Source organism: Epinephelus fuscoguttatus, linkage group LG14 (genome assembly GCF_011397635.1).
Source record: "Epinephelus fuscoguttatus linkage group LG14, E.fuscoguttatus.final_Chr_v1".
In the NCBI taxonomy this organism is placed as follows: domain Eukaryota; kingdom Metazoa; phylum Chordata; class Actinopteri; order Perciformes; family Serranidae; genus Epinephelus; species Epinephelus fuscoguttatus.
In genome coordinates, this window is record NC_064765.1 from 2,456,980 (window position 1) to 2,470,546 (window position 13,567).

At 41.6% G+C, this 13,567-nt stretch overlaps 2 protein-coding genes across 3 annotated transcripts in view; one reads left to right on the forward strand and one right to left on the reverse strand.

The window, feature by feature from the left end:
• LOC125900850 (histone-lysine N-methyltransferase 2D-like) overlaps positions 1–13,567 on the forward strand; it is a 422,240-nt gene that overhangs the window by 125,091 nt on the left and 283,582 nt on the right. The gene's annotated exons all lie outside the window — the stretch shown is intronic.
• Positions 493–11,492, reverse strand: mavs (mitochondrial antiviral signaling protein). 2 transcript variants are annotated; one of them, XM_049596125.1, is made up of 4 exons: positions 11,224–11,492; positions 8,471–8,593; positions 4,801–5,616; positions 493–4,364 (listed from the first exon to the last, which is right to left on the reverse strand). In XM_049596125.1, exons 2-4 carry the CDS (start codon positions 8,591–8,593, stop codon positions 3,612–3,614), a joined length of 1,692 nt encoding a protein of 563 aa, XP_049452082.1. In that variant the 5' UTR covers positions 11,224–11,492; the 3' UTR covers positions 493–3,611. The 2 variants fall into 2 exon arrangements, with proteins under 2 accessions (XP_049452082.1, XP_049452083.1); XM_049596126.1 differs by lacking the exon at positions 11,224–11,492 and adding an exon at positions 8,744–11,192.

Sequence of the window (13,567 nt, forward strand, 5' to 3'; positions counted from 1 at the left end):
AATATTTTAGGTATAGAAATTTAAGGACTTTCAATGACCCATGTTTATTTTTATTTTAAAATTTGTTATTATTTTATTAATATTTTATCGTCGAAAAAAATGAGTATCAAAGCTAAAGCAAGCACCGTTTTATAATCCCAAGCAAATGTATAAAATTTTAAATGCTTGTATTTATTAATATTTATTACCTTAAAAAATCATGTACGTATGCATATCAAAAGGTGAAACAAGCACTAGTTTACGATCGCAAACAATTCCACAAAATCTTAAATAATGTTAATATTATTTTATTGTCTTAAAAAACACTATCAAAGGTGAAACAGGCAGTGTTTTAAAATCCCAAACAAATGTACAAAATTGTAAATAATATTTATATTATTTTATTGATATTTTATGATTTTATGTTATGGTCTTAAAGTCTTAAAAAAACATGTATGAATATCAAAGGTGAAGCAAGTACTATTTTATAATCCCAAATAAATGCACAAAATCTGAAATATTTATATTATTTTATTCAACAAGCACATGCACGTGTGTGTGTGTGTGTGTGTGTGTGTGTGTGTGAGAGAGAGAGAGAGAGAGAGACAGAGAGCAACCAAATTGAGATAAATGACAATACATTTAATATGTGCAGCTCAGAGATCCTCCTCCTCAGAGATGTGCAAAACTTTCTAAATTTAAGTTTTTCTTTCCTGACATTTCTAATACTGACAATACTGTTCTGAAAACAATCTTTTTCAGAACAGTATTTCTCAAACTTGATTCTATTTAAAGGAGAAGAAAACTTATGTAAAACTTAAAGTTCATCTCAGACATTTGACACCAGATGACTGACAGAAAGCTCAGTCAGTTTGATCAGACCAGTGGTCTCAAAACTTGGAGCTGTGAAAGCCTGTAAAATACAACACATTTTTATTGTACATTTTTTATAATACCTGTTTGTTTCCGTCATTAATACACAGCATCAGTGCATCTTCACAAACCACAGGTTTGCAACAAGTGCATAAATAACCTGAGATCTCATCTCAGTTTCATGAAGCTCTCAATTAGAAGAGTAGATTTGGTTTTTGCTCACCAGGGTCGACTCCGTTCAACACTAAAGTGATAAAACATGGTGCAACTTTACAACATGCTTGTGATGAGGGCTGGCACGACATCGTAGTTTTACTACATGGTTATCTTGGCCAAAAGAGTTTACAATGACGATTTTATCGCAATATCAATACAAAATTTGAAAAAGAAAAATACTATCATTTAAATGAATCTTTAATTTCTTTAGTGCATTTTGTCTTTTTGGTGAATAAATAACACTGAAAATTAGAGCTGTACCCGACTCAGGATTATCTCAGTTTAATCAGATTTATCTGTTTCACATGAATATTCAACTATTTGTTCCTCTTTTAACAGATAAGAGTTTGATGGTTTGAACTGGGTTCAGTGGGACGTTCAGGGTGACAGCGACATTCACACTGAATAGTAAACAAGCCAACTGGGCTAAAGACTGATTGGAAATGTCAAACAAAAGCCAGAGACTGTGTTGAATGAATGAATGAATGAATGAATGAATGAATGCCTTTTCAAAAGAAGGCAGAAGATAACGTTATCCTGGAGCCTGACGGGGGCAAAGCCTCTACTTCTTTAGGGTCAGCTGTCTCTGTATCCGCAGCATCAAAGTGAGGAGTGCTCACTCTGCAGCTAAATCTGGGGACTGAAACATCCCCAGAAGCACACTGCACACAGACTGACAAAAAAAAAAGAAAACTGCTCGACTTGAAGATTCTCAGTCGACTAAGGGGTCTCCGACTGATGATTCGAATCTCCGACTTTCAGGGGGCAGCCCTACTGAAAACACGAGCGTATGAAGGTGGAGAGAGTCTGTAACCATGACTCAGGAGGTGGAGCAGGTTGTCCACTAATCTGAAGATCAGCAGTTCAGTTCCTGACTCCTCCTTCACCAAACTGCTCCCAAGTGAGGGTACACACATGGTAGTTGTGCTGAATGTGGGCAGTGCCTGACGTGGTCGACACAGAAAGCTAGCTTGCTAACAAATACAGCGAAACATGATGTTATTGGTTCATTTTAAATTTTTTTATGTTTCATGCCTGCCTCCTGACTCACTGCAGCATCTCTCACCCTACGCCTTTTATATTTTCCACGGCCCATATCTGACAATATCGGTGGTTGGTTGGTTTAGACCCTCTTAGTGCCGACATCACAATGACATCATGTTATCAGCTGGAGGAGCAGCTGCCTCTCCCCCACAGGGCTGTAGGCTCCATAGGAGTGTTAAAATGTGTTTGTCTTGTTGTGTTATTGGGAGCCAGAATAGAAGGAGTCATGGCTCAAAACCAGCCGCCACTGCCCGTCAACAAAAACAAAGACAACTATGGTTAAATGTGATAAGACCAAAGGACTGGATGGAGGCCATCATCAAAAATGCTCACATGTGCAGCGCACACTTCATATCAGGTTAGGGAAAAAGTATTTCCTGTTGTAGGGATGAATAAGGTTATGTGTATTAAGGGTTATCATGTCCACCTCATCAGAAACTGGGGAGGGATTAAGAGGAAGATTGGATTTCTCTGCAACGCTAACTTTTTAGCACATTAGCTAACGTTAGCTTCCATAGCAAAACAAACAAGTGTGGTCCTCCTTTGTAAGATTGGCTTCCTGTGACATCATCCATCCACTGAGTGAGAGCATACGGGTCGGCCAGTCTGGTCCCGTTGGTCAGTGTTTACTTATTCAAGTAACACTGGCGGTCCCGGAGAGTGAGTGACCTGACATGGTGCGTCTCCACATACAGAGTGTCCAGAGTGCGCTCCAACACTCAGAGTTAGTATCTCTGAATGCACCACAGAACATGCTAACTAGCGCTAGCTAATGTCTGTGACGAATTGTTTGCTTCCAGCTAAGCCCCGCCCACCAAGAAACATCATACTGTTTACTAACAGTGAAGAGTCTTTTGGCTGAGGCTGCGATTCCGTGGGCCAAAGTTCACCCAAGTCGAACTCAACGCGATGCAAAGATGGGAATTTGCTTTGCCACCTGACGCGAACGTTTTATTCACCGCTCTGCTCACATTAAACAGAAGGCGAATTTTCGCTGATGTCTGTCTCATGTGTGACCGCACCCTGAGAGTGCTTGTAAATGTATAACTGAGCAGCAGGTGGCAACGTGTACGGTTGCCCCAGCCACCAGTGTATGAATGTGTGAATGTGACACATAGTGTAAAAGTGCTAGAAAGGTGCTACACAAGTGCACATTCATAACTTTACAACATCGTACAAAAGGAGCAGTTACACTTAACGGATAGTTAAAAGGCAACCAGGTGGCGTCAAGGTCGAGAGACAGAGCGAGAACATTTAAACAGAAATGATTTAAGAGCTGTGGGATTGTTTACACAATATGATCTGTATATTTTTTACCATGATATCAGTATTTCATTTTTAAAAGTCGTGGTTATTGACAATATCCCGGCACCTCTACTCGTAATTAACGACATGGTAATTATTAAACAGCTGCCTCACGCCATCCCAGTCCAGTGACTACAATAAGGCACCAAAACCTTAAGATCCTCTTTAAAAAGCCTTAAAGCCTAATCTTCCCCTTAATGCTTAAACCTCCACGCCATCAGCAGTGCACAGGCGCCCACTGCTGCAGCGATCAGAATGTACTTTGTATTAGGTGTCAGGGTGCGACAGGCCATCTTGTCCTCTGAATCCTGCAGTGTCTTCGGCTCTGCTGACAGATCAGTGGGTGTAGGCTCAGACGGGTGGTGGTTCTCACTGCAGGAGGTGTTCACACTCGGTACAGTATCAGCAGCGTTGTTGGACAGTGGTGGAGCAGAGGTCATCTCTTTGGCTGCTTCACTGCACACAGCTGGAACTTGTGGTGTCATGTTCTGCCCGTCTAAGTTAAGGATAGACGGCTCCTCAGATACGTGCCCCACGTGCTCCTGCACTGACTGCATTCCCAAACTGTTATGTGGAGACTCATAGTGGTTTTCCTCCGGTTCATTATGGTTCAGAGTGATGCCGGTCTCCTGGCATGGCAGTGCAGACGCTGTAGTCACGGTGGTGGAGCTGACATAGGAGCATGTAGAACTCTGGGCAGTGGTCACAGCAACTGACACAGAACTGCTTATTTCCAGACGCCCAGTATTACCCGAGTAGGGCGGCACCAGCAAGCTTTGTGCAGGGATCGTAGGGCTGCTGTGATTTAGTGGGTGGACGCTGATGAGTGCGCCAGGTTTACTCAGACACACAAAGCTGTCATCACACAGAGGGGCACCCATCCCAGCAGCACCAGGCGGGGGGGAGGTGGTCGCTGCAGCTTCTGTCTGCGGGCTGCTTTCAACAACCTGCAGGAGAAATTAATGTCACATGTCAGGTTCATTTTCTGCCTCAAATGTAGCTGAATCTGCTGAACACTGAACTTTGGCTTTGGCATTTATTGCAGGGCTGTTGGTGAACGCATCACACTCAAATGTTTTGCTGTTGGGTGAAAACACTGTGACAAAAACTTGCTATAACTTATTTTCTATAACTGAATTTTTACATAGTAATGTAGGTAATGGATTTCATTAAAGGCACCCTGTGGAACGCTAGCGAGCATTGTTTTCATGAGTGGGCCCCCTTTTTGTTTTTATGTTGTGCACATAAGCATGGACATGTGACTATGTAGCTTAGACAGAAGAAGACTGTATTTAATTTATCCTGATGAAGGTTTGAGGACTGTAACACAGATGGACAGTATGTGGGATCTTTAGTTTTAAATGATGATATTTAGGTTTTCACCTGTGCAGCAGGAGGTTCAGACGTCTCTTCAGGCTGCAGGACAGCTTTGAAGTCCCCAGGAGGGCTGGTGTCCTGGACTGGAGGCCTCTCTGGGGTCAGGGTCAGGAAAGAGGATCCATCGGTCACATCGGAGTTCATCTGAGCTGCAGAGGGACTCTGTGGTGGACTGACCTCTGTGGAGGTGGTTGTTGTTTGGAGAAGATCTGGGGACGCAGTGTGTGTTTCACACTGCTCAACAGGACAGGATGGTTGAGGAGCGTCCACAGAGCTGATGGATACCTCTCTGTTTCCTGCGCTCACCTGATCAGGGATCACAACATCATCAGCAGAGACATCCTGGATGTCTGATTCAGAGTTCTCCACCGGCTCCTGGTGAGAATTAGTCTCCCTCTGAGGAGGTGGGGGTGTAGTGGGCTGAGTGTGTGGGGCGGCAGGGGAAGGAGGAGGTGTTGATGGAGGAGGTGCCACTTCAGCCTGAGTGGACTGTGGAGGCTCTGGGACAGGCTCAGGTGGGGAAACAGCCTCAGGAACTTGGGCTGCTGAGCTCTGGGGGGCTTGTGGCTGCACAGGGGGTGAGGCCTGGGCAGCTGGCTCTGGAGGAGCTGATGCTTCAGCTGGCGGAGCAACAGCAGCCTGCCTGATGCCTCTCAGAGCGTTGTACTTTGCTCTCATCTCAGCTGCCAGGGTCCACTGCTCACATGCCTCGAGCGCCTCAATGAACTGCTCCGGCCAGTTTTCTCTCCTCTTCAGACAGTCCAGAAGCATCGCCACGCCTTCACGGTTCCCACGATTCTGTCTCCTCGCCTCAATGTTTTCCTAAAATTACATTTCATTGGAGAAAAAAAACACACATATACATCAATTGATCAGAGCAGTCATCAGCTTCTTGTTGTTAACTCTGCAAGAAATGGTTCACTGTTGTGAAAATGTATTACTGGCTTTGGAGGAAAGCATCAACTAAATGGTAGACTCTGTAAACCTGTCCATTATTAAAAACTGTAAAGTTCAGAAAGATGGTCTTAAATGTGAGGTTAGATTTTTCATATTCTTTTGATCACATATTTCCAGATTTAAATTTAAAAAAGACTATTTTACTAAGGCAAAGTTAATGTGTGTCCAGTTGTGTTTAGACAACATTTAACATTTGAGAGCTTTACTTTAAGGTGAGGGTATTAACTTTTTTTTTCTTTTTGGTATTTGTATAGAAAGTTCTTGTATCGGCACGTGTATGGAAAAATAATTTGGATACTTGGTAGTGAGAGACTTTTATCCATCTGTATGCAGTGTCGTATATGGAGGAACAAAATTAGGATTCTCCTGGTAACCGGTGCAAAACAAAAAGAACCATTTTACACTGCCTCTTCAAGGCGAGAATATCACGCTGTCATGCTGCTTCGCTGTTCTGTATAAAAGGTACAATCGCAGAATAGGGGGACAGAGTTGTTTCGCCTCAGAGCCAGGAACAGAACCTGCAGGACGGGATCATAGGCAGCACGGGTGTGACGTTTTGACGACATGTTATGCGTGTGACCCATGGTGGGAGATTTCAAGAGTAGCTGTTAGCAGTTAGCAGCTAACTCAGAGGATAGCAATTTGGTAAAACAGTGAGGTCCAGGAGCTCCGTACCCTCCGAGCAGAGGACGAGATCAGCCACCATGTAACAGGGAAGCAAAATGATTGTTATTGACATGTGATGTCATTGTTATTGTCTATAAAGCGCTGCTGATGCGTATGTTATACAGTACAGGCCAAAAGTTTGGACACACCTTCTCATTCAATGAGTTTTCTTTATTTTCATGACTATTTACATTGTAGATTCTCACTGAAGGCATCAAAACTATGAATGAACACATGTGGAGTTATGTACTTAACAAAAAAAGGTGAAATAACTGAAAACATGTTTTATATTCTAGTTTCTTCAAAATAGCCACCCTTTGCTCTGATTACTGCTTTGCACACTCTTGGCATTCTCTCCATGAGCTTCAAGAGGTAGTCACCTGAAATGGTTTCCACTTCACAGGTGTGCCTTATCAGGGTTAATTAGTGGAATTTCTTGCTTTATCAATGGGGTTGGGACCATCAGTTGTGTTGTGCAGAAGTCAGGTTAATACACAGCCGACAGCCCTATTGGACAACTGTTAAAATTCATATTATGGCAAGAACCAATCAGCTAACTAAAGAAAAACCAGTGGCCATCATTACTTTAAGAAATGAAGGTCAGTCAGTCCGGAAAATTGCAAAAACTTTAAATGTGTCCCCAAGTGGAGTCGCATAAACCATCAAGCGCTACAACGAAACTGGCACACATGAGGACCGACCCAGGAAAGGAAGACCAAGAGTCACCTCTGCTTCTGAGGATAAGTTCATCCGAGTCACCAGCCTCAGAAATCGCAAGTTAACAGCAGCTCAGATCAGAGAGCAGATGAATGCCACACAGAGTTCTAGCAGCAGACCCATCTCTAGAACAACTGTTAAGAGGAGACTGCGCGAATCAGGCCTTCATGGTCAAATAGCTGCTAGGAAACCACTGCTAAGGAGGCAACAAGCAGAAGAGATTTGTTTGGGCCAAGAAACACAAGGAATGGACATTAGACCAGTGGAAATCTGTGCTTTGGTCTGATTCGTCCAAATTCGAGATCTTTGGTTCCAACCGCCGTGTCTTTGTGAGACGCAGAAAAGGTGAACGGATGGATTCCACATGCCTGGTTCCCACTGTGAAGCATGGAGGGGGAGGAGGTGTGATGGTGTGGGGGTGTTTTGCTGGTGACACTGTTGGGGATTTATTCAAAATTGAAGGCACACTGAACCAGCATGGCTACCACAGCATCCTGCAGCGACATGCCATCCCATCCGGTTTGCGTTTAGTTGGACCATCATTTCATTTTCAACAGGACAATGACCCCAAACACACCTCCAGGCTGTGTAAGGGCTATTTGACCAAGAAGGAGAGTGATGGAGTGCTGCGGCAGATGACCTGGCCTCCACAGTCACCGGACCTGAACCCAATGGAGATGGTTTGGGGTGAGCTGGACCGCAGAGTGAAGGCAAAGGGGCCAACAAGTGCTAAACACCTCTGGGAACTCCTTCAAGACTGTTGGAAAACCATTTCAGGTGACTACCTCTTGAAGCTCATGGAGAGAATGCCAAGAGTGTGCAAAGCAGTAATCAGAGCAAAGGGTGGCTATTTTGAAGAAACTAGAATATAAAACATGTTTTCATTTATTTTACCTTTTTTTGTTAAGTACATAACTCCACATGTGTTCATTCATAGTTTTGATGCCTTCAGTGAGAATCTACAATGTAAATAGTCATGAAAATAAAGAAAACGCATTGAATGAGAAGGTGTGTCCAAACTTTTGGCCTGTACTGTATGTCACACTAGAGGCCGACGATGTGATGTTAAATGTCATGACTGTCATGACCCTTGATTCCAGGATGTCAGCATGCTGTCTAAAAATCACACACTGGAGCGATATGATGGTACCTTTATTTGGTTCTGTGTAAAAATGCAAAGACAGCATGAAGAAGGGACTTTGAAGTGCAATCTCTGTGTAAAAAGGGCTACTGATGCAACATTTAGTGGGAGTGCTCGAGCCAATACATAATATTCCAGTACTATTCAAACAATCTCCAGCGCCAGTGACAGCTCCTTATGTTTAATGAAACTCACCCTGTCATGAGCTGTCAGGCACGGTAGATGGTATATGATTTCTCCCACGTCCACTTTGTCCACAAAGGTCGGCATTTTCCGCCGCACAAATTCATTGTACAGCCGGTCACTGGCGAATGACATCTGTGAAATCAATCAGTTTTATTAGTCACATGAAATCATATAAGACACAAATGCAGTGAAATATAATCCTGTCAGATCCTTCAATAAGAGTGTAATAATAAATATTTGTGTCTGATTAAGGGGGGTTCTGGGGCAGTCTTGGCCAATGACCTTATTTCGGATCCTTGTGGCCTGCAGGTAGAAGTTCTTCTTGACCCTCTCACAGTACCTTCTTCCCAAGAGAAGACTGTTATCTGGTGGTTTGGATCCTCAATGATTCTCCTGGCCTTATTCCCACAGTGCCTGGTGTGTACAAATTCTTTGGGAATGGCAGAGCACTGACTATTCAGTATGAGTTCTTTGCTGTATCTGTACCAGGCTGTGATGTTCGTCAGGACGCTCTCAATGGTGCAGGGGATATCCAGAATTTCCTCAGGCGTCTGAGGTGAAGGAGCTTCCTCAGTGCCCAGGTCAGGCCCTGAGGTACTTGAAGTTATCTCCACCAAGGATCTGTTGATATTAAGGGGGCTTCTCCTCAAAGTTGACGCCAGGCTCACTGGTCTCTCTGATGTTCAGGAGGAGGTTGTTGTACTGACACCTGCAGATCAGGTCCTAAACTTCTTTCAGGTATGCCTTTTCATTGTCATCTGTGATCAGGCCCACCACAACTGTCGGCAGCAAGCTTCATGATGTTGTAGGACTCTGAAGTGGCTACACAGTCGTGTGTGTACAGGGAGTAGGGCGAGGTGATAGGGCTTAAAATAACATATATGTTTAGGCTACATTGTGATACATGATATAAATCTCAATATTTTGAAATCTCCTCTAAACTACTGTAGACTATTAAAATACAAAATCATTAAGTGATCTACAGTTACAGTAACATTAAATAAAGAAGCTACTGTCATAATAAAGTCAAATGAAGTACTGCTGTAATATGGTGCAGAGATGGTGTTGTTCGTCCATGTGGTCAGGGCTGTAGCCGGTGCTGGTGAAGTGGTGAGGCGACCATTTCCCTATCCAGCTGAGTGACTTGCAGTTCTGTGTTATCATTGTCTCATATTGATCACAAAGACTACAACAAATCTTGTTTAAAAATAGGCGTAAAAGAATGAATTTGCATCAGAGTGGTGCTTGAAGGGTTAATACACATTTCACCATCTCAGTGAATGCATCAGCTGGGGAGGCACCCTGGCCTCATTTACCCTTTTACTACATGAGATGTGAAAGTACCCAAAAAGTCCATTAAGGAAACCTGATCTCTGTCTGCAGTGTTTGTGGTTAGAGGACTTTTTACTCAATGAAACCGAAAGTGAAAGTGAAGACCAGCCATCCTGCAGTTGTGACGGGAAAAGGAGCGTATTTCCCTTTTGTTTCAGTTTATAAAACACATTTCATGCAGAAAATCTCACAACTAGTGCTGCAAGACTTCATTCAGTCTCATTAAAGCCTGTAGTGAACGACAAACTCATAAGAGCTGCCAAGAAGTGAAAGCAGCCACACTTGATTGACATGCTGGCATGAGGAAGTCATCGAGCAAGAATGAAAAAACAGGCTGCACGCAAACAAAAAGGACAATAGAGACTAATACCTGTCTGTTAATTATTAATATACATTATTAAATATATTTTACAGGCCTGTTGTGTGTTAATCATCTGACTCTGCAGGTCAGAGAGGATCTCAAAAAGGTTGTACACAAACAACAAGGACAATAGAGACGAATACCTGCCTGTAAATGATCAAAATATATCATCAAATACAGTTTTTTTGTATTAAACATCAGACTTAACAGACTGAGAATAACTAATAGGGGCTGCACACAAACAACAAGAATAATAGTGACTGTCACCTGTTTGTAAAGTATTAAAATATATCAGTAAGTATACTTTACAGGTCTGTTTTGTATTAAACGTCTGATTTAGCAGGTTGAGGAGAATTAAAAGGGGCTGCACACAAAAAACAAGGACAAAAGACATAAAATACATGCTCATAAATGACTGAAATATACCCTGAACAATAAGCCTATTTCTGTCTAAAACAACTGACTATGAACATTTGGAGGAATTACAAAAGGCTGCACACAAACAACAATAACAACAGAGACTAATACCTGTCTGTAAATAACTAAAATACATTATTAAATATACTTTACAGGCCTATTGTGTGTTAAACACCTGACTTAGCAGGTCAAAGATAATTTAAAAAAGGTTGCACACAAACAACAATAACAACAGAGACAAATACCTGTCTGTTAATGATTGAAATATATGGTGAGAAACTCTTTTCAAGCCTATTTTTGTGTAAAACTAAAACTCTAAGAAGATGAGGAAGAATTAAAACAGGCTGCACATAAAGAACAATGAGCACAGAGAGCTATATATGCCTGTAAAATATTCAAATATGCTTTGAAAATAAGATAAGAAATATAAATTATCAGGTAAAGTAACCTAAAGTTGATCCATATGCCCCAAACTAGCTAACGAGCTAAAGCTAGCTAACTAAAGCTAGCAGAGATGACACTCTGTTATCGACACAAACACTCAATAAAAGACCAGATAAATGTGACGACACACTTAATTAATATTAATTAATCACACTGACAGAGTTTATAAAAATTAATTAAAGGCAATACGACATAATAAAGTCCTCACCTTCCGTGTTGTGGAGCCTCAGCAGCACTTCCTCCTCACTGCTCCTGCTCACTTTAAACCACCCGTCTTCTTCTCACACGCCTGCACAGCCCGTTCTCTACTCCTATTGGAGGACAGCGCAGTCAATCAAAGAGTGGACCAATGGGATTAGGCCATGCTGTGAAAGAGGCGGGGCGTGTTTGAACTTGACCCCAGCGCTCTTTAATGGCGCCCTTTGACCCGAACAGTGACTGCAGCTGCTCTGTGAGGCACCAGACTGGATCCAGACCGCTGTGGGGCACAGGTGAGGAGGTCTCAGGTGTTCTGTGTTGGACCTGCACCTGCTGAAGCTTGAAGAGTTTACAGAGGACACAAGGTGAGATAAATTTATTGATCCCATGCAGGAAAACGAAGTGTGTATTTGAGTGTGTGAAGTGTGTAAATCAACAGGTGAGTGGTGGTGTTTTTGTTCGTTTGTTTTAAATGCTTTTTTGTTTTTTTGAAAATATGCAGAAGAACCATGGCAACATTCAAACTCAGTAAGTACAGGGAAGTGAACAATAGTATAAATAACAAATATAAACAACTTACAAGATTAAAGACTCATGACAAAAGGGGTGTGTGTGTGTGTGTGTGTGTGTCTAACAGTGTTTTTTAGCGTAAGGGTTGAATGGAAATGTAATATTAAAAAATAAACAGGGAAAGGTAATGCAATAATCGTGATAAAATGTATAAAAATATCGTCTAACTTTTGTGCTTTTATTCCTTTTATCAGTTTTAAAGGTTTTATGCACAGTTCAATTCTATTTAAGAAAAAAAAAGCAAATTGAGGAAAAGTCTCAGGATTCCAGAAATGTAATTAAATTACAACAGACGTTATTTTTGTTCTTCAAGCTCACACCAAATGTAATATTGTCTCTAGAAACAGAAGCTGGAAATGATGAGATATTTGTTTGCGATGTCCAAAATATGACAAAAAGATGCAGAGCAACAGAATTTGTTTTTTCTACATATAAGCTTTTAATTAATTCAAATGAAATTGTAATTTAATTGTAATTTAATTACATATTCTTTTCTCAGTAACTGTAACTGATTACATTTATTTTGTAATATAATTAACTCTGTTACATGTCAGTAGTTCCTCCTCAGCACTGCCAATAAATAAATCTGCCACAGTCCCAAGATCTGCTGAATAATAAATACATGAGAGTTATTACTTTAAATTATGTTTAAAACACGAGTTACAGCAGCAGAGCAGGAACATGACAAAATGAACTCATGAGTCGATGCTCAGTTCTTAACACATGGTGGCGCCACTGAGTCAGGAGAGGTCTGTCTGTGATGTGACAATATGGTTTGTGTGTTGTTTTTTTTGTTTTTTTTTTATAAAGGGGCATGTAATATGTTTTACAAGTCCAGGACTTCCTTCAGCCAGGAGTCTCCTGTAGTCCAGCCAATCTGAGCCCTGACTTGACCTCGATCCACTGAATATATAATGGTATACTTTTAATATTTGGTCGTCCCAAGAGATCACGAAAATCCTTGAATGATCAGTACTGCAATTTTCCCCGATTCAAACCACAGACCGACTGGACGACAGTGAAGCAGGCTGTTTAATTTAGTGTCTTAGTAGAGAATCAACCCAGCGTCCACAGGCGCTCAACAGTGACTCCAACATTTTGTCCAGTTTCAGGCCCAGTGAGCAGCTTACTGGGACATTAACACCAGAGTGTTTCAACAGCTAGATGTTCCCAGAGTGAGCGGAATAAAGGACCTCAGTTATGCCCAGTGTGCAACAAGTTGTTGTCTTTAACAGTTAATAAACACTGTTATCTTCTCCGTTCTGTAAATGTGCGTCCATATCTTTAGGGCTGGGCTCTCCTGTGACAGACATTTCCTGGTGAGTCTTTTTCTTCCAGCCAGCAGCAGTATATTCATCAACCATTGGTCTCCTGACAACATTCCAAAAATCTAAACGTATTCTCTCTTGGTACAGCACATTTGAAAATATCTTGAAGGACTTTGTGTGTCTCTCTGCAGTAATCTTTAATAACAGGGCGGTCCCAAAGTTTTCCAAAATCTCATGTTTAAATGTGCACTTGTTGCATTTAAAACCAGAGCAAAGATCTGAACGTTGGATAAAACCACATTTCAAATTCTTGTTTAACATTGTCTTTATATTAGAATTGAAGTTTTTACAGAGCACATTTTAAGTATCTCTTTTTAATCACTTAATAAATTCCAAAAAGTCTCTTTGTAAATCGTTAAAAACTTCAGAATAAAGATGAGAGTAACACTGGACAGTTTGGTGGATGGTGAAGTGGAGATTTCTGGCTCAGATTTTAACCAAAAACTCATGAAGAAA

Bases quoted from the DNA above. Each gene is read 5' to 3' on its own strand.
- mavs (XM_049596125.1), bottom strand. From the start codon at position 8,593: ATGTCATTCGCCAGTGACCGGCTGTACAATGAATTTGTGCGGCGGAAA. The intron at 5,617-8,470 runs GTGAGTTTCATT...ATGTAATTTTAG, and splicing joins GCCTGACAGCTCATGACAGG to GAAAACATTGAGGCGAGGAG. The intron at 4,365-4,800 runs GTGAAAACCTAA...TTTCTCCTGCAG, and splicing joins CTGAACCTCCTGCTGCACAG to GTTGTTGAAAGCAGCCCGCA.